We start from the raw sequence: 20936 nt of genomic DNA on the forward strand, positions 1-20936 counted from the left end.
TACCTCTTATTCTATTTTTTTGGAAGATTTCATAAAGGATTGGTATTAATTCTTCATAAATGTTTTTTAGAATTCAGTTATGAAGCCATCCGGGCCTGAGCTTTTCTTAGTGGGAAGTTTTTAAACTACTAGTTCAATTTCTTTTACTTGTTATGGATCTACTCAGATTTCTTTTCTTTTTTTTTTTTTTTAATCAGTTTTGGTAATTTTTTCTTTGTAGGCATTTTTCCATTTTATTTCAGCTATCTAATTTGTGGGCAAGCACCTCCCAAATTTTGATGTCTATATTAAAATGTTTAGTTCTTTTATTGGATACATTGTAACTTAGATACTTTTATCCCATGAATTTTAGATAAATTCTCTCAACTTCCCTTTATGTAAACCAAGGCTTCCATTTTCCAGCTGTGTCAGCTATGCTTTTATTTTTACATAGTCAAGGATGAGTACACATTCATTCTACTCCGTTACCATCATTAATTGTATGCCTGCCTAGTCTATGGGTAGATTTTACAATTTGTTTTTTTGTTTTCATTTTTAAAATTTTATTTTATTTTTATTTTTTTTAAATTTTATTTTGTCAATATACAATGTGGTTGATTATTCTGGCCCATTACCGAAACCCCCCTCCCTCCTCCCTCTCCCCCCTCCCACCCAACAATGTCCTTTCTCTTTGCTTGTTGTATCAACTTCAAGGAACTGTAGTTGTTATGTCTTCTTCCCGCCCCACCCCCGTTTTTATTGTGTGCGTGTGTGTGAATTTATTTATTTATTTTTAGCTCCTACCAATAAGTGAGAACATGTGGTATTTCTCTTTCTGTGCCTGACTTGTTTCACTTAATATAATTCTCTCAAGGTCCATCCATGTTGTTGCAAATGGCAGTATTTCATTCGTTTTTATAGCTGAGTAGTATTCCATTGTGTAGATGTACCACATTTTCCGTATCCACTCATCCCATGATGGACATCTGGGCTGGTTCCAACTCTTGGCTATTGTAAAGAGTGCTGCAATGAACATTGGGGAACAGGTATACCTTTGACTTGATGATTTCCATTCCTTTGAGTATATTCCCAGCAGTGGGATAGCTGGGTCATATGGTAGATCTATCTGCAATTGTTTGGGGAACCTCCATACGATTTTCCATAGAGGCTGTACCATTTTGCAGTCCCACCAACAATGTGTGAGAGTTCCTTTTTCTCTGCAACCTCACCAGCATTTATCGTTCAGAGTCTTTTGGATTTTAGCCATCCTAACTGGGGTGAGATGGTATCTCAGTGTGGTTTTGATTTGCATTTCCCGGATGCTGAGTGATGTTGAGCATTTTTTCATATGTCTGTTGGCCATTTGTATATCTTCCTTAGAGAAATGCCTACTTAGCTCTTTTGCCCATTTTTTTTAATTGGGTTGCTTGTTTTTTTTCTTGTAAGTTGTTTGAGTTCCTTGTATATTCTGGATATTAATCCTTTGTCGGATGTATATTTTGCAAATATTTGCTCCCACTCTGTTGGTTGTCTTTTAACTCTGTTAATTGTTTCTTTTACTGGGCAGAAGCTCTTTAGTTTGATATAATCCCATTTGTTTATTTTTCCTTTGGTTGCCCGTGCTTTTGGAGTCGTATTCATGAAGTCTGCATCCAGTCCTATTTCCTGAAGTGTTTCTCCTATGTTTTCTTTAAGAAGTTTTATTGTTTCAGGGTGTATATTTAAATCCTTAACCATTTTGAGTTGATTTTAGCATATGGTGAGAGGTATGGATCTACTTTCATTCTCCTGCATATGGATATCCAGTTATCCCAGCACCATTGGCTAAAGAGGCAGTCTCTTCCCCAGTGTATAGGCTTGGTGCCTTTGTCAAAGATCAGATGCCTGTAGGTGTGTGGGTTGATTTCTGGATTCTCTATTCTATTCCATTGATCAGTGTGTCTGTTTTTTATGCCAGTACCATTCTCCTTTGGTTATTATAGCTTTGTAGTATAGTTTAAAGTCAGGTAGTGTTATGCCTCCAGGTTTATTTTTTTTGCTCAGCATTGCTTTGGCTATGCGTGGTCTTTTGTTATTCCATATAAATGTCTGGATAGTTCTTTCCATTTCTGAGAAAAATGTCATTGGAATTTTGATGGGGATTGCATTGAATTTGTGTATCACTTTGGGTAGTATGGACATTTTCACTATGTTGATTCTTCCAATCCAAGAGCATGGGATATCTTTCCATCTTCTTGCATCCTCTCTAATTTCTCTCAGCAGTGGTTTGTAGTTCTCATTGTAGAGATTTTTGACATCCGTGGTTAACTCAATTCCTAAGTATTTTATTTTTTTGGTGGCTATTGTAAATGGGCAAGCTTTCTTGATTTCTCTTTCTGCATGTTCTCTATTGGAGAATAGATATGCTACTGATTTTTGTGTGTTGATTTTGTATCCTGCTACTGTGCTGAAATCATTTATCAATTCCAAGAGTTTTTTTTATAGAGGCTTTAGTCTGTTCGATATATAGGATCATGTCATCTGCAAACAGGGACAGTTTGACTTCATCTTTTCCAATCCGGATGCCCTTTATTTCCTTCTCTTCTCTGATTGCTCTGGCTAGTACTTCCAACACTATGTTGAATAGGAGTGGTGAGAGTGGGCATCCTTGTCTAGTTCCTGTTCTTAAAGGAAAAGCTTTCAGCTTTTCCCCATTCAGGATGATATTGGCAGTGGGTTTGGCATATATGGCTTTAATTATGTTGAGATACTTTCCATCTATACCTAACTTATAGAGGGTCTTTGTCATGAATGAGTGTTGAATTTTATCAAATGCTTTCTCAGCATCTATAGAGATGATCATATGGTCCTTGTGTTTGATTTTATTAATATGGTGTATCACATTTATTGATTTGCGTATGTTGAACCAACCTTGCATCCCTGGGATGAATCCCACTTGATCATGGTGAATAATTTTATGTATGTGTTGCTGTATTCTGTTTGCTAGTATTTTAGTGAGGATTTTTGCATTTGGATCCATCAAGGATATCGGCCTGTAGTTTTCTTTTTTAGTTGTATCTTTACCTGGTTTTGGTATCAGGATGATGTTTGCTTCATAGAATGAGTTTGGGAGATTTGCGTCTGTTTCAATCTTTTGGAATAGTTTGTAAAGAATCGGTGTCAATTCCTCTTTGAATGTTTGGTAAAACTCTGCTGTGAATCCATCTGGTCCTGGGCTTTTCTTTGTTGGGAGCCTTCTGATAACAGCTTCAATCTCCTTTATTGTTATTGTTCTGTTCAGATTTTCTACATCTTCTTGGCTCAGTTTTGGTAGGTTGTGTGTGTCCAGAAATTTATCCATTTCCTCCACATTTTCACATTTGTTGGCATATAGTTGTTTATAGTAGTCTTGAATGATTCCTTGTATTTCAGATGTGTCAGTTGTAATATAACCTTTTTCATTTCTAATTTTTGTTATTTGGGTCTTCTCTCTTCTTTTTTTATTTAGCCATGCTAATGGTTTGTCCATTTTATTTATCTTTTCAAAAAAACAACTTTTTGATTCGTTGATCTTTTGTATTGTTTTTTGGGTTTCAATTTCATTAAGTTCTGCTCTGATCTTAATGATTTCTTTCCATCTGCTAACTTTGGGTTTGGATTGTTCTTGTTTTTCTAGTTCTTTAAGGTGAAGTGTTAGGTTGTTCACTTGCCATCTTTCCATTCTTCTGAGGTGAGCATTTAATGGAATAAATTTCCCCCTTAGTACTGCTTTTGCAGTATCCCACAGGTTTTGGTATGATGTGTCATTATTTTCATTAGTTTCAATAAATTTTTCGATTTCCTGTTTGATTTCTTCTTGGATCCATATGTCATTAAGTAGAATGCTGTTTAATTTCCATGTGTTTGTATAGTTTCTAGATTTTCATTTGTTATTGATTTCTAATTTTAATACATTGTAGTCAGAAAAAATACATGGGATAATTCCAATTTTTTTGAATTTGTTGAGACTTGATTTGTGGCCTAACATTTGATCTATCCTGGAGAATGATCCATGTGCTAATGAGAAGAATGAATATTCTGAGGTTGTTGGATGGAATGTTCTGTAGATATCTGCCAAGTCCAATTGGTCTAGTATCTTGTTTAGATCTTGTGTTTCCCTGCTGATTCTTTGCCTAGATGATCTGTCAAATACTGACAGTGGGGTGTTCAGGTCCCCTGCTATTATGGCATTAGTGTCTATTTCCTTCTTTAGGTCTAATAGAGTTTGTTTTATAAATCAGGCTGCTCCAACATTGGGTGCATATATATTTATGATCGTTATGTCTTCTTGATGGATCAATCCTTTTATCATTATGTAGTGGGCCTCATTATCTCTTTTTATGGTTTTTAGTTTAAAGTCTATTTTATCAGATATAAGAATAGCTACTCCAACTCGTTTCTCATTTCTGTTTGCATGGTATATCTTTTTCCATCCTTTCACTCTTAGTCTCTGAGAGTCTTTATGGGTGAGGTGGGTCTTTTGAAGGCAGCATATAGTTGGGTTCTCGTTTTTAATCCAGTCAGCCACTCTGTGTCTTTTGTTTGGGGAATTTAAGCCTTTTATTTTGAGTTGTTATTGAAAAGTGTTGATTTAATCCTAGTATTTTATTGATTTTTGTTTGGGTGTCTTAGGTATCTTTTGTTCCTTTCTTTCTGATTTACTGTTTGTTTTCTGTATTAGTTGGTTCCTTAGGTTGTAGATAGCCTTTTTGTTTGTTTGTTTTCTCTTCATGGATGCCATTTTTATTATACTAGTGGGTTTTGATTTTTCTTGGGTTTTTATGGCAGTGCTAGTTGTTTTTCAGGTACCAAACCCAGTACTCCCTTGAGAACTTCTGGTAAGGGTGGTTGTATGGTAGTGAACTCCCACAGTTTTTGTTTGTCTGAGAAACATACTATTTGCTCTTCATTTTGGAAGGATAGCCTTGCGGGGTAGAGTATTCTTGGCTGGCAATCTCTGTCTTTCAGTATTTTGAATATATCATCCCATTCCTTTCTGGCTTTTAGGGTTTGTGATGAAAAGTCTGATGTTAGCCTGATTGGGGCTCCCTTATAGGTGATTTGACGCTTCTCTCTTGCAGCTTTTAATAGTCTCTCTTTGTCTTTGAGTTTTGCCAATTTGACTATAACATGTCTTGGAGAAGGCCTGTTTGGGTTGAATATGTTTGGAGATCGTTGAGCTTCCTGGATCTGAAGATCTGTGATTTTTCCTATACCTGGGAAGCTTCTACCACTATTTTGTTGAATATGTTTTCAATGCAACCTCCTTTTTCCTCCCCTTCTGGAATACCCATGACTCAGATATTTGAGTGCTTCAGGTTGTTTGATATCTCTCTCAGATTTTCTTCAATGCCTTTGATTCTTTTTTCTTTTCTTTGTCTGCTTGTGTTATTTCAAACAGCCCATCTTCAAGTTCAGAGGTTCTCTCTTCAACTTTCACAAGCCTGCTGGTTAAACTCTCCATTGTGTTTTTTATTTCGCTGAATAACTTCTTCAGTTCGGCAAGTTCTGCTACATTTTTTTCAGGATATTGATTTCCTTGTACATTTCCTGTTTCAGGTCCTGTATACTCTTCCTCGTTTCATCATGATGTCTCGCTGAGTTTTCTTGTATCTCATTCAGTTTCCTTAGAATTACCGCTCGAAATTCCTTGTCAGTCATTTCAATGGCTTCTTGTTCTATAGGATCTACAGCTTGAGAGTTACTATCCTTTGATGGTATACTTTCTTGATTTTTCGTATTTCTGGTATCTTTTTTTTTTTTGATGTTTATTCATTGGGGCAGGGGGTTTCACAGTCCACCGGTTTGACACTATTGACTGACTAAGATGTTGCTGTGGTTGCCAATTTGATGTCACTACCTCTGTGACTGCTCAGTTGGCCACTAGTGCCTTGCTTGTGTGGTTGCCTTGGGTCTTGGGCCTCTCTGGGGAACCACCTCTCTGGTCAGCTTGGACTCTGCTGGGCTGCTTGATCACGGGGCGGTACCGCAGGGTCTGTGGTCTCTGCTGAGCTTCCACCTCCCATGCTGGGCTTCTCCCTGTTCCGTGTGCTCTGGCCTGGGCTGCTGGGATGCGCCGAGGCACCGCAGAGCATGTGGTCTCTGCAGAGCTTCCCCTTCCCCTGCAGGATGTCTCCCTGCTCTGTGCACACTAGACCGGGCTTGGGATGGAGCCGAGTGGTGGCAGTGAAGCCTATCTGCTGCTGGATTGCGTGGTGGCGGCCCTCCCGCACATGGTGTGTGGACTCTATGGAGCTTCAATCTCCCTTTCTGGACATCTCTGTGCTCCTTACGCATTGGGCTGGGCTGCTGGATCGCACGGCAGCAGTGTGGTCCCCATGGGGTTCCCGCCTCCCCTGCCAGACGTCTCCCTTCTCCGAGCACGCTAGGCCGGGCTGGGAATGGAGCCAGGTGCCTGTGGTGAAGCCTACCTGCTGGATCTTGCAGTGGCGGCCCCACAGGGTGCATGGTTTCTGCGGAGCCTCTGCCTCCCTTGCCGGACGTCTCCCCGCTCTGTGCACACTGGGCTGGGCTGGGAATGGAGCCAGGTGGCGGCGATGAAGCCCATCTGCTGGATCGTGCGACAGCGGCCCCGCAGACCATGTGGTCTCCGTGGAGCTTCCGCCTCCCCCACTGGACGTCTCCCCGTTATAAAGATGTTTATTATAGCATTACTTATACTAGTAAAAACTTGGAAAAAAATGCTTATAGTTTCTGAGACTGGGTAGTCCAAAGTCCGGGGAACACATCTGCTGAAGGCTTTCATTGGTGGTGACTTCAGTGATGGCAGGGCATCACAAGTTTTTGAGGCTGGGAAGTCCAACATCCATTTGGTGGTGGCAACAGTGACTCAGGGGTCTCACACTGCAAGATGGTGGAAGCAGAGCTAAATTTTAAAATTTGAAAACAAATGAATAGCATTTATATTGTAATGAATATAAAAACATTATCTACTGCAGAGACATGTAGTGTGCTAGGACTACATTGCCTTGCTTTAAAAAGAAGGAATGTCATAATCTCTAGGGGTCTCTTAGAGAACAATGTTCGTAGCAAAGAAGTTCAACATCATGTCAAATTTCAGTTGCTTCCATATTTAGGTGATGATTTTAGGCAGCATTTAGTTTTTCTGGAGTTGCTAATTGCCTTTTATTCTTCATGTGAGAAGAAATAAATGCCTCATTTACTATTATAACTAACTTATTTATTGTATACTTTGAAAGAATCCACTTTCTTTTTTATTTTTAATAGAATGTGGGAATAGCAGTGATTCTAGGATGTTTTCATGCTGATAACATCTATACATGGTTGATTTTATTTTTTATTTTTTTTAACATTTACTTGTCTGTATTTGTGGGGTACAGTATGTTGTTTCAATATATGCGTATACTGCACAATGACCCCTTAGAGTAGAGAGCATAGTTTTGTATCCATTAGTCTACCACTCCTCCTCCCCACTTCCCTCCTTGCCTCAGGTAACCATTATTCTACTCTCTGCTACTAAGACAACCACTCTTTTTTTAGATTTCACATATGAGTGATATCATGCAGTACGTGTCTTTTTGTGCCTGACTTACTTCACTTAACATGATGGTTTCCAATTCCATCTATGTTGCTGCTAATGATAGGATATCAAATTTTTTAATGCTGAGTAGTATTCCATTGTGTATACATACCACGGTTTTTTAATCCATTCATCCATCGATAGACACTTGAGTCGATTCCATCTCTTGGATACTATGAATAGTGCTGCAATGAACACGGGAGTGCAGGTATCTTTTTGATATATTGATTTCATTTCCTTTCAGTATATACCCAGTAGTGAGATAGCTGGGTCGTAAAGTAGATGTATTTTTAGTTCTCTGAGGAAACTCCGTATTGTTTTCCATGGTGGCTGTACAATTTATACTCCCTCCAGCAATGTAAGAGAGTTCCTTTTTCTCTGCATCCTTGCCAGCATTTGTTATTTTTTGTCTTGTTGATAACAGCTATTCTAACCAGAGTGAAATAACATCTCATTGTGCTTTTAATTTTCATTTCCCTGATTATTAGTGATGTTGAGCATTTTTTCATATGCCTGTTGGCTATTTATATGTCTTCTTTTGAGAAATGTCTATTCAGGTCCTTTGCACATTTTTTAATTGGATTACTTGTTTATTTCCTTATATAGTTCTTTATACATTCTGGATAATAGCCCCTTGTCTGATGTGTACTTAGCAAATACTTTGTCCCATTCTGTATGTTGTCTTCGCTGTGCAGAAGCTTTTTAGTTTGATGCAGTCTCATTTATGTATTCTTGCTTTAGTTGCCTGTGCTTTGTAGTCTCGTTCAGGAAAGCACCACCCACTACCATTTTTTATAGCAGTTCCCATATTTTCTTCTAGTAGTTTCATCATTTCAGTTTTTAAATTTAGGTCTTTGATCCAGTTTGAGTTGATTTTTTAGTATGGTGAGATATAGGGGTCTTGTTTCAGTTGTTTGTGCATACCCAGTTTTCCCAGCACCATTTATTAAAGAAGCTGTGCTTCCCCCATTGTATATTTTTGGCACCTTTGTTGAAAATCAGTTGGCTATAAGTGTGCAGATTTATTTCAGGGCTCTTTATTCTGTTCTGTTGGTCAATTTGTTTTCATGCCAGTACCATGCTGTTTTGGTTACCATGGCTTTATAGTATATTTTAAAATCAGGAAGTATGATGCCTCCAGTTTTGTTCTTTTTGTTCAATATTGCTTTTGCTATATGAGGTCTTTTGTGGTTCCATTCACATTTTAAGATCAGTTCTTCTATTTCTTGAAGAATGTCATTGGTATTTTGTTAGGAATTGTGTTTAATGTGTACATTGCTTTGGGTAATATGGACATTTTGATGACATTCATTCTTCTCACCCATGAACATGGGATATCTTTCCCTTTATTTGTGCCCTCTTCAGTTTTTTCACCATTATAGTTTTCTTTGTAGAGTTTTTTGCCTTCTTGGTTAAATTTTCTCCTAGGTATTTCTTTTTCTTTTTCTTTCTTTCTTTCTTTCTTTCTTTCTTTCTTTCTTTCTTTCTTTCTTTCTTTCTTTCTTTCTTTCTTTCTTTCTTTTTATCTATTGTGAAAGAGATTACTTTCTTTGTTTCTTCTTTGGCTATTTTGTTGTTAGCACATAGGAAGGTTATTGATTTTGTTGTGTTCATTTTCTATCTTACCACTTTACTGAATTCATTTATTAGTTCCAGTAATTTTTTTGTGGAGTCTTCAGGGTTTTGTACATGTAGGATCATGTCATCTGCAAATAGGGATAGCTTGACTTCCTCCTTTCCAATCTTAATGCCCCTTATTGTTTTCTCTTGCTTTATTTTACAGGCTAGAACTCTAGCACTATGTTGAATATGAATGGGGAAAGTGGGCATCCTTGTCTTGTTCCAGATCTTAGAGAAAAAGCCTCCAATTCTTGTCCATTCAGTATGATATTGGCTGTGGGTTTCTTGTATGTGGCCTTTATTGTGTTAAGGCACATTCTTTCTGTACCTAGTTTATTGAGTGTTTTTATCACAGAGGGTTTTGAATGTTACCAAATGCTTTTCAGCATTTATTGAATCTATTGAAATGATCATAGTTTTTTTCATTCATTTTGTTGATGTAATGTATCACATTTATATATTTGTGTATGTTGAACCATCCTTGCATCCCTGGAATGAATCCCACTTGATCATGGTGTATGATCTTTTTAATGTGTTGTTGGATTCTGTTTGCTAGTATTTTGTTGAGAATCTTTGCATCTGTGTTAGGGATATTGGTCTGTAGTTTTCTTTTATCGTTGTGTCTTTTTCTGGTTTTGTTACGAAAGTAAATGCTGGCCTCATAGAATGAATTTGGAAGTATTCTTTCCTCTTCGACTTTTTGGAAGAGTTTGAGAAGAATTGGTATTAGTTCTTCTAATGTTTGATAGAGTTTGGCAGTAGAGCCATCTGGTCCTGGGGTTTTCTTTGTTGGAAGACTTTTTATTACCATTTCAAACTTATTACTTGTTATTGGTCTGCTTAGATTTTCTAGTTCTTCATGATTAAACTTTGGTAAGTCATACATGTCCAAGAATTTATCCACTTCTTCTAGATTTTCCAGTTTGTATGCATATAGTTAATCATAGTAGTCTCTTATAATCCTTTATATTTCTGTGGTACCAGTTGTAATATCTCCTTTTTCATTTCTGATAGTTTTCTCTCTTTTTTTTTTCATTAATGTAGCTAAAGGTTTATCAATTTTGTTTATCTTTTCAATAAACCAAATCTTTGTTTCATTTATCTTTTGTATTTTTTGTAATCTCTAAATCCCTTATTTCTGCTCTGATCTTTGTTATTTCTCTCCTTCTACTGATTTGGGGTTTGTTTTGCTCTTGTTTTTCCAATTCCTTGAGGTGTGACTTTAGGTTTTTTATCTGGAGTCTTTCTTTCTTTTTTTTTTTTTATGTACGTATTTATTGCTATACTTCCCTCTTAGAACTGCTTTTGTTGCATCTCATAGGTTCTGGTATGTTGTGTTTTCATTTTCATTTGTCTCCAGAAATTTATTTCCTTCTTGATCTCCTCTTTGAGCCATTCATTGTTTAGGAGCATTTTGTTTAATTTTTGTATATTCATATGGTTTCTAGTGTCCCCTTTTGTTGGTAATTTCTAGTTTTATTCCATTGTGGTCAGATAAGGAAGTTGATATTTTGATTTTTTAAATTTTAAAAAATTTTTTAAATTTTGTGTCCTAACATATGGTCATTTCTAGAGAATGTTCCATGTGCTGCTGAGAAGAATGTGTGTTCTGCAGCTGTTGAATGAAATGTTCTACAAATGTCCATTAGATCAAGTCAGCTTATAGTAGAGGTTAATTCTGGTGTTTCCTGGTTAATTCTGTCTGGGTGATCTGTCCTTTGTCGAATGAGGGGTATTAAAGTCTCCAACTATTACTGTGTTGGAGTCTATTTCTCCCTTTATGTCCAATAGTAATTGTTTTATATAGCTGGCTGCTCTGGAGTTGGATGCATATATATTTAGAATTGTTACATCCTCTCATTGAACTGATCCCTTTATCATTTTATAATGACCTTCTTTATTTTTTTTTTTACCTTCCTTGGCTTGAAGTATATTTTATCTAATATAAGTATAGCTACTCCTGCTATTTTTTGGTTTCCATTTACATGAAATATCTTTTTCCATCCTTTTGCTTTCAACTGCTGTGTGTCTTTATCAGTTAAGTGAGTTTCTTGAAGGCAACATATTGTTGGTTCTTGTTTTATAATCAATTCAGACACTCTGTGTCTTTTAATTGGGGCATTTAATTCATTCTCATTTCGGGTTACTATTGATACACAGGGACTCATTACTGCCATTTTGCCGATTTTTTTTTTTTTCTGGTTCTTTTGTGGATTTTTTTTTCTTTTTTCCTGTCTTACTGTCTTTCTTTGTGGTTAAATGGTTTTCTTTGGCTTTACATTTTGCTTTCTCACTGTTTATTTTCAGTATGTCTCTTCTAAGTTTTTGTGTTATGGTTACCATGTGGCTTACAAAAAACATGTTATAGTTGTAGCAAATTATTTTATACTAATAACAACTTAACTTTGATATCTAAGTGAAAGAAAACACCAAAGCTAACTCTATGCTTTGGCATCATGCCCCCCTCCCCCCACTCTGTGACAATTTGTTGTTTCAAGATACATCTTTTAATATTGCCTATCTCTTATATGGCTGTTGTATATGTTAGCATCTTGCTAGGTTTGTCCTTTAGCCAGCACACTAAGGATGTAAGCAGTTTATTCACCACCCTTATGACATGAGAGTATTCTGAAGTTGACTGTGAACTTACTTTCCTAATGAGTTACATACTTTCAAATGTTTTCTTCCTGCCTCGTCATCTTTTAGATTGAAGAACTCCCTTTAGCATTTCTTCTAATGCAGGTTTACTGTTGGTGCATTTCCTTAGCTTTTGTTTGCCTGGGAAATGCTTCATTTCTCCTTCATATGTGAAGGTTAGCTTTGCTGGATACAGAATTCTTCGCTGACAGTCTTTTTCCTTCAGCACTCTGAATATATCATCCCATTCTCTTCTGGCCTGTAGGGTTTCTACTGAGAAATCTACTGAGAGACATATTGGGGTTCTCTTGAATGTTATGTGTTTCTTTTCTCTTGCTGATTTCAGTATTCTCTCTTTATCTTTGGTTTTTGATAATTTGATTATGATGTGACTTGTGGTGTTCCTCCTTGGACTGAATTTGACTGGCAACCTCTGAGCTTCCTGTACCTGGATGCTGTCATTTCTCTTCATATTTGGGAAAATTTCAGCCATTACTTTCTTGCATATGCTTCCTACATCTCTTCCTTTTTACTGTCCTTCAGGTATGCCAGTTATGTGGAGGTTATTTCACTTGAGGGATTCCCATATTTGCTGTATTTCTGTTTCATTTTTTCTTACTCTTTTTTCTTTTTGCTTCTCTGACTGGGAAATTTCATGTGATTTATCTTTGAGCTCACTGATTCTTTCCTCTGTTTGATTACGTCTTCTGCTGGAGCTTTCTATTGAGTTTTTCAATTCAGATAATGTATTCTTTGTTTCTAAAATTTCTATTTTTTTTTAGTTGATTCTATTCCTTTGTCAAGTTTCTCATTCTGCTTCTGAATTATTTTCCAGATATCATGTAATCTGTGTTTTCTTGTAACTCCTTGAAAATCATTAAGAGGGTTATTCTGAATTCTCTATCAGACATTTTATAGATCTGCTGTTCCTCTGCATCCATTGCTGGTGCTTTGCTTGTTTCATTTGGTGGCAGCATATTTCTCTGTTCTTTCTCGATCTTTGTGTCTTTTTGTTGATGCCTGGGCATTTGAGGAGACCGCTATTTGCTGTTATTCTCCAGGGAAAGTGTTTGGGGCAAATCATTAATCACTTCCAGGTCTGAGCTGTGTGGGAATTCTGGCCCAGGACTAAGTCTTTCCTGCAGATTGAGCCCCCTTCAGTTCTGTTGCCCTGATTTCCACTGAAACCAGCTGCCCTTGCTGCACCCAATGCAGACCAACCTTTCTACCGCACTCCAGCCACTTCCCATGGGGCAGGCCATGTAAGTGTCCCTTTGTGATGACTCATCGGCCTCTGGGCAGCTCTTTTCTCTCCAGTCAGTTGCAGCCGCTTGTTCCTATGCAGGCCTGGGGGGATCCTGCCAGTGGACTTTATGGTCTGTGGGCTGGTGTGGTGCATTCTGAAGCCCTCCTCTCCCCTGCAGACTCCAAGCAGGTTTACAAAGAGAGTGCACTGTGGCTTTTTCCAGTTTGTATAACAGCTAGTCCCCACCTCTGTACTAGACTGGTTAAGAACAACAGGCACCATCCCTACACCCTGTCACCATTGTCTGTCATGCCTTCATGAACTCTGTGGGTCTCCTCTCCTCCTCCTATCACAGCTCCTGTGATTCCAGGTTGGCAGTCTTTGCTTTTTAATAGTTGTAAATTGGTTATTTGCTGGGAATCATCTGCTCTGCATCTTGATGATGTCCCTCTTATTCTCCTTGAAGATACTCTTCCTAGAGCCCACTGGCATCCTGTTCTAACATAGATAAATTGTGTTTTAGCCTTCTAGGAAGCTATCATCATGGGATTTATCTTCTTGATATTCTGGGTTAGTTCTACTATCTTTATATTCCACGTATTTTATTTTCAATTTCTCACCTTAGTTTTGCTTAGATAAATCATCAGAAAAGAATCATGGGAGGTAAAATTTCTGAATCCTCGGGTGTCTAAAAATGCTTCAGTTTAACCCATATATTTATTTGATAGTTTTGCTAGGTCCAAAATTATTTTTACTCAGAACTTTGGATACATGGCACTATTGTCTTCTAGAAGCCAATTTTGTTCATGAGAGATCATGTGCCAGTAGAATGATATTCTTGCCCTGTTTGCTGATGACCTGTTTTTATTCCCTGAAAACATTTGGATTATCTCTCTACCTTGTGTTCTGAAATTTCATGAGCTGTATCTGGGCGTGGGTCCTCATTCATTTACCCAGCACTCACATGCCATTTCAAGTGGAAGAGTCACACTTTTCTTTAGCTCTAGAAACTTCACTCTTTTATTTTTGGTAAATGCCACCATTTACCAAGTTGCTTATGACAGAAACCTGGGAAATGAATCATCCTGGACACCTCCTCCACCACCCACCATAATTAATCCTATTGATTCTACCTCTTAAGAATGTTTCAAATCTATCTGATTGTCTCTTTTCATGTTGCCGCCCCAGTCTGAATCACCCCAGCCCCTCCCCTGGACTATCACAACAGCCTCCTAACTCATCGCCCCTCTTTTTCCCCTGCACTCCTTTGCCATCCTGCAGCCAGAGCCATCTTGCCAAATCTCAAGTCTAATCCTATCACTCTCCTACTTAAAGCTTTCTAGTGGACTCCCATTGTCCTGAAGGTGGAGTACAACATCATAAACATAGTCTATGTGAGCTGCATGGCCTGGCCCTTCTGTCCAGCCTTGGATCTTACATTCTCCCACGTTCCCTCTACTCCATTCACACCACCCTTTTAGATCTTCAGTCACACTGTCAGCCTTCCTGACCTAGGGCATCTTCACAGATGTTTTCGAAAATCCAGTGCCTCTCACCTTGCAGGCATCAGCATCTCCTGGCATCCCCCCTGTAAAACCATTTGGTTCCCCATTATATTACACATATTTACCACACTCTATATATTTGCTTCAGAGCATTTAATACAATTCTAATTTAATCATTCTTTTAGAGTTTTAACTTATTTTTGCCTGCCTGCTTGTTGCTAAGATCCTTGAGGTCAGGGACCATGTCATCTTGCTCGTCATTCTCTCACCAGTGCCTGATAGTGTAAGAAGCACAGAGCAGGTGCTCAGTAAATATTTTTTGAATGGACTGACAAACAAATGAATGGATATCAGAAGAACTGTTGACATAGTTAAGTTATTCCTGACTTTCACACTTTTATAGATTTCTGTGTTCCTTCTGTCCCCTGAAGGTTTTGTTCCTCTCATATTGATAAATCTTGTGTCCTCATTTTTATTCAGCGTTTTCCCTTCTGGATGCTTTTATATACCCTGTTTATGAGCAGTTTCCTACTGTTCTTAGCCAATTGACCTTTACCTATCCCATCATCTAGTTTGAAGCTTCCTGTCATCCCAAGCAAACTGCCCCTTCCTGATCTATATTGGCTATTTGTCTCTGAATACATTACCTCAACCCTGCCCTTGGCTTAATCTTAATGCATGTTTTCTTACCAGAGGCAACGCTGATGTTCACAAACTAGAGATTACTTTGAGCACTGTTCCTCTTTCTCTCTCTCTCTTCCTACCTCCCTGCCTTCTTGATGGTTTGATTTATTTTCTAATTCACCCATTTAGAACACATATTCTGGTGATATTAATGTTTCCCACATCTTGCGTCTAATCAGTTTGCCTGGCGGGCTCCTATTCTCAAGTTTGGAATCCACATGACTGATCCAAACACTGTCCTCTATTTCCTCTAGCCCCAGTTTATTAAGTAAACTTACTGTCTTTTTGGTTATGTGGATTCTGTATATCAGACAGTTCACTGTTTTTCTCCATGTAGACTCTTCAAAAGCTTGGTATTCCTTCCCATATTTGGGTTTTTGATTTATGTTCTCAACGCCTTTATTTCTCTGTCCCCTCATTTTACCATGGCAGTTCTTAATATTGGGTATGGTGTTAAAACCCCCAGAGTCAGATTAAAGATTTGTTCCCATATCCTCACTCCACCCCCACCCCCACCCCAAGATGCATGTGCCCACAAACAAACAGATTCCGTATATGATTTGGGGAGTTCCCTAAGCTCCTGAAGCTCATCCATTAACCTTGATTAGGAGTCTATGCTCGTCTGATACTTCTGTTCACTCAGTCTCCTCCAGGATTTTCCTTCCTCAGCAATAGTGAAGGTGGGGAAGTAGTGGGAGGAGGAAATTCTACCTACTTTTCTTGGCCTGTTTTAACATGAAACCTATCACCGTGCACCCTTCCTGCTCTCCTCCTTGCCTTCTCTAATTAATCCTTTAACAGTGCTTTCGTTTTACCTTCCTCCCTTTTCTCATCACCCTCTTTTCAAATGAGCCACACTTCTTTATTTGCATGTGTATTTTTGCTTTTGCTTCATCTACTTCTCCCCTGTTTTCAATCACCCATGATACCTGCCTCCTCAGGTTCCTGTGAAGATAAGATGAAATCTCAGGTATGAAAAGTCTTTGAAAAGTTAAAAGCACAGCAGCATTGTACGGCATTATAATGATGATGATTTGTCTGATCTTTGGAGCAGCTCAGTTTGCTACTTCCTTTACATCTTTTTGTAACATCTTTTCAAAGAATAGCTTCGTCTTTGGCCCTCCCCTTTTTGCCCTTACACGGGCATCTTCTCCAGTCTTGCTTGCACTTGCCTGTAGCATGATCTTGCTTGGTCTCCATTCTCCTTTGCCCAATTACCTGGCTTCGACTAAATGAATTCTGTTTTTTCCAGTTTGTGATCAGAAAGAAACTGTGTATCTCACCTGTGCTTTCTCTGCTTCTTTTTCTCTTTCCAGTTTTGGTCAGAACCGTGAGCTCACTTAGATTTTTGCAAGTTATGTTCAAAGAAACAGTTTTAAATGTCTTGTCTTTATAGCCAGATCATCTACACTTTGTTTCAAGTCTCTTTTTTATTGGTCCTGGCCCCATCCTCTTTTCTTTAAGAAGCAATTAGAAGTTGGGTAGGCTAGGACAAGCACAGCATCTGGAGAGTGGCCTCAAGAGTAACTGAGTAGTTTTTCTGTGTGTGTGATGAGAAAAACTCATTTGTTCAGGTGCCAGGAAGCAGAAGAGTGAACAGAGAGATGAAGGATGAAGATGCAAAAAGAGATTGGGATTTAGAGAATGGACAGAGCGATGGGCAGGGGGAGATACCCCTTCCACTGAGTGGGGGACGTGGGGAGAGGCAGATAAAATGGCAGTAAATTGAAGGAGCTTCTACCAGATGGCATGTGTTTTCTCGGGGAAGTAGAGGATGAAGCAAATGGCTGAGCATGAGAAGAGTGGGGTTCATTAAGAGGCTTAAAGACAGAGGGGTACAAGTAAAGTTGCCAACTCCTGGACATGTGGAAAGAATACCAAACAGCATCGAGGTTGAAAATCATGAGCTTGTGGTGGTGCCAGTTCACCAAATGTCTTAATTTTCTTTTTGATTAATGCTTAAACTCATCCAGAGTGAGCTTTTTAAAAGATAGGTAATGCAGAAGTAGAAGGAGGCAATGGAGTTGAGGATTTTGTAAGATCATGATTCAAAGCAAGGATTATTGGGTCCATATTAAAATGAGGGGGGGATAAAGGTGAAGATTAGGAAAAATAGATCCAAAGGACTGGATATTTCCCTGGGACAGAATAATAGGTGGGGAGTGAGCAGTCTGGGAAGGAGGAAGTGATTGTCAGGAGTGGATTTGAAAGAATAATGTCTCAGAGGTGGTACAGTTCTCAGAATGATAAAGTCCTGCGTGCAACCACTGGGGGTGAGAAGCAGAAATGGAATAGACTTAAGTTTTCTGAAGATGAGGAAGAAGCATGAGCCTGGATACTGGCTGGGTCAGCCATAGTGGCATTAAAGTTTACCAGGATAATGATGAGAGAGGAGCCAAGTTCCAAAGCTCCTAATAAAAGTGAGTATCACTGAGAAGTTGGTAGAAGACAGAGAACATAAAAGTTATCAGACAATATAGCCAAATGGCATGTGTTCTAAAAGAAGAAGGGTTTTTATAGGAGGGTGGAAAAGAAATAGTCTGAAAGTAGCAAGAGAACACTAGAAAAACATGTCCTTTCCTCCGAGCCCCATAGGTGTATGAATCCAGGGACAGGGCCATAGGAATTGCAGTGTCCTCAGAGACACTGGAGGTAGGTGAAGCACACTGTGAAATGTTAAAATAGGTTTACAATGAGGCGTGGTCCAGGTGACACCACCATATGGAGTGTCAGAGGAAGGTCAGAAGAGAAAGATGTGTCACAGGCAGTGGAGGTGCGTGTATGGAAGCCATCGCATAAAACCACATGAAGGTGAACCCCAAGAGAACACAGCTGCTCAGAGGGGCTTGCTCGTGACCCAGCAAGGCGTCTTGAGAGCCTCAAAGTTGCAAATGGAAGGGTTCACAATGTCCCCTACGCATCCCTTGAGGCTCACGTGTGATGTAACCATCACTGGTGGACTGTTCAGTCAGCAAGCATCCCATCAGTTTTTCCCCTTCTCCATATTTCCAAGATCCATTTCTTTCTTCCCAACCTCATCATCACGCCTCAAGCCTAGATGAATGCAGACCGACACTGACTGGTCTCCCCAGTGGTAGGCTTTGCCCCCGACGATCCTTCCAGCCTGTGGTTTCCAAACTAATCTTTATTAAGTACTTCTTTCCCCACATCTTTCTCTTGCTAATAAAGAAAATAAATAGGCTCTTTTGTGGAGCAGAAACGTCACAGAAGCCAGCTAATAATCCCAGCACCTTTTATCCTAGTATTTTCTCTGAAATAAGTTGTTTATCTCCTCACTTCTAAAGCTGACATCAAATTTATTGCCAGGGAGGATTTATAGAGTTTAATAAAGGTGTTTCTTGGGTTCATCTCAGTTGAATCTATAATAACTATTTCTCACTAAGTCATCATCTTGCTTTGTCATACATTTGAAGGAGAGTCTATACATTTTTTAGTACATAAAAGAAATATCCTATATTAGCAGTTTTTTCCAAAAATGTTCTTGCACTAGTATAAAATTATATCTTCAATTTTGGTTCCTCTGAAACTAAATTTTTTTAAGTACATATTTTTCTTTTTTTTCTCTTTTTTAATTTCTCCTCTTCACCTTCCTAGAAAAGTTGTTCAACGATTCCTTCATGGTATTACACATTTTTGCGATCTTTTTATCTAAAGAATGTTATATAATTTCTCTAAACTTTATTGGATTGGGCTAACAGCTAGTATCAAAGCAGATGTGGTCCTCTCTATTGAGGTCATTGCTTTGTGTTAAGTTTTCTTGGGCTTGGAGAACAGCTTGTGAGCATTGGCCTGGCTTTAGTGCTATGGTTGTGATGTTTGTGTGTGTGTGTGTGGTCATTCCCAACATAATAACCCTTGTCAAAATACATCCAACGGAACATCCACTCGTATACAGCAAGCCCACTCTTGTCTTGCCCCTTGCCCCGCTTCATTCTAAGTCATGCAAAATGAAGAGATAAAACTTTTCTATGCATTGTGAACAATAAGGGGAGAGGTTAATATGGCGAGGGAGCCAGAACTGCCTGCATCCTGCCTCTACTGGACACACCTGCCAAGAAGTTGCAGGGGGGACACAGAATCTCTTCAGAGGACAAAGCAAACCAGAAGGGACCACGTGGGACTTGCTCCTCTTTGACCCTTTTCACGTCAGCACTCTCCAGACATGAAGCAATGTCTGGCCTTCAAGTGAGAGCCGTATGGAAGGGCGCCAGCACCCTACCCATTCTCGGGGAGTGAGTGCACAGGGAAGGCTGGAGTGACTTTGGTCTGAACAAGGGCCTGCTACTGGGCAGCAAAAACCTGGAAGAAGTAGCCCCCAGCCCGTGAAAGAAAAGGGGCAGTACCTGAGGCTTGGGTTCAGGTGCACCTGTGTCCGAGGGGTAATGTGGGGCTGGGCGTTTCATGAACGTTAAGCAACATGGATCATTAGACACAAAAAATAACGTGACAACTCCATACTCCTTTTAGGAAAAAAACTCGGATATACCCTCAACAATCGGAACTTTCACAACGTGTCTTTGGGACAAGGACAGGAGGTAGTGGCTGAGGCTGCGCTGGACCTAGCTGCCAAGAAAGGTCACTGGGTTATTTTGCAGGTATGGCCCCTGCCCTGATCCAGGTATTTTTGATCCCAGATCTGCTTGGGCCTCCTCCCATCCCACAACCTCCGAGCTTCTCTGTCCGCTCTTGCCCTTCTACCCACATCTCTGCACGCCCTTGTCCCCTTCACTGCTAATCTTCTCTCTCTCCAGTTCCCCTCACTTGCATGTTCTAGTCCCTGTGCCAACTCCAAAAGCTCTTCTCTCCCTTGCCTGCTCTGCCACTCTCTCTAGTCTAAATTGCTCTGCTCACAAAGGGAAGTGGATTCCCACTGTGATGCGTGTTCAGGAAGTTGACTGCTGGGGCTGGTCTCTCCCTGTGCATTTCATCCGTTGTGTTATGTGTTACCTATTCTTTGTTGCATGTGTTCTAGAAGGTGGGAGCAAAATTAGCCTCTTCATTGAGATTTCATGTTCGTGTCTGGAAACCTGGAACACCTACTACTAGTAATTTCCCCAAACAGTTACGAGGAAAAGGAGGCTACCTGTCTTTTTCATGGTCTGTCGTCTTCATTGTATTTTATGCAACTTGTATGGATGCTGGGGAAGGGACAGAATGAGCAGCTTCCTCCTCTTCTCTCCTGTGACACTCTACAGTCACTTCTGTGAGGTCATCCACTGCCACACTGATGTGATTTGTCACATGACTGTGTCCTTCATAAATCCCCTTAGGGAAAGAGGTGCTTCTTGTTTACCTCCTATCACCCAGCCCACTACCTTGAACATGGTAGATGCTGAAAGAATCTATGAAGATAAAGCCAGTCGCTCCAATCCCATCCTGGGTTTCATTCCCAGCCACTTCCCCTATCTCCTGACTACTCACTGCCCCACATCTTGCTCCTGGGTCTTCATGCTTAATTATCCTGATATTTATTCCAAGCTTAGCAACTGAGGATTCTGCTATTCCCTGGGAATCCTTTTGCAAAAACAGTAGGAGTTTCAGGAGAAAAGATGACAACAGCTGGAGTCCCTTCCTCCTCCCACTTGGATCAGCACAGTCCTGGGAGGTGTGACCACCCCATCCATGTCAGGCACATTTGCCAAGAGACCCCCTTCTGGGCACTAGT

The 20936-nt window shown here is 39.5% G+C and overlaps 1 protein-coding gene across 1 annotated transcript in view; it reads left to right on the top strand.

The window, feature by feature from the left end:
• The window catches only part of DNAH9 (dynein axonemal heavy chain 9), a 372221-nt gene that overhangs the window by 304164 nt on the left and 47121 nt on the right, over positions 1 to 20936 (top strand). The window contains exon 62 of the mRNA XM_063109557.1: positions 19739 to 19866. Within this exon, the coding sequence (XP_062965627.1) occupies positions 19739 to 19866 (128 nt within the window). The remainder of the gene's footprint in view (positions 1 to 19738; positions 19867 to 20936) is intronic.

Source organism: Cynocephalus volans, chromosome 10 (assembly GCF_027409185.1).
Source record: "Cynocephalus volans isolate mCynVol1 chromosome 10, mCynVol1.pri, whole genome shotgun sequence".
In the NCBI taxonomy this organism is placed as follows: domain Eukaryota; kingdom Metazoa; phylum Chordata; class Mammalia; order Dermoptera; family Cynocephalidae; genus Cynocephalus; species Cynocephalus volans.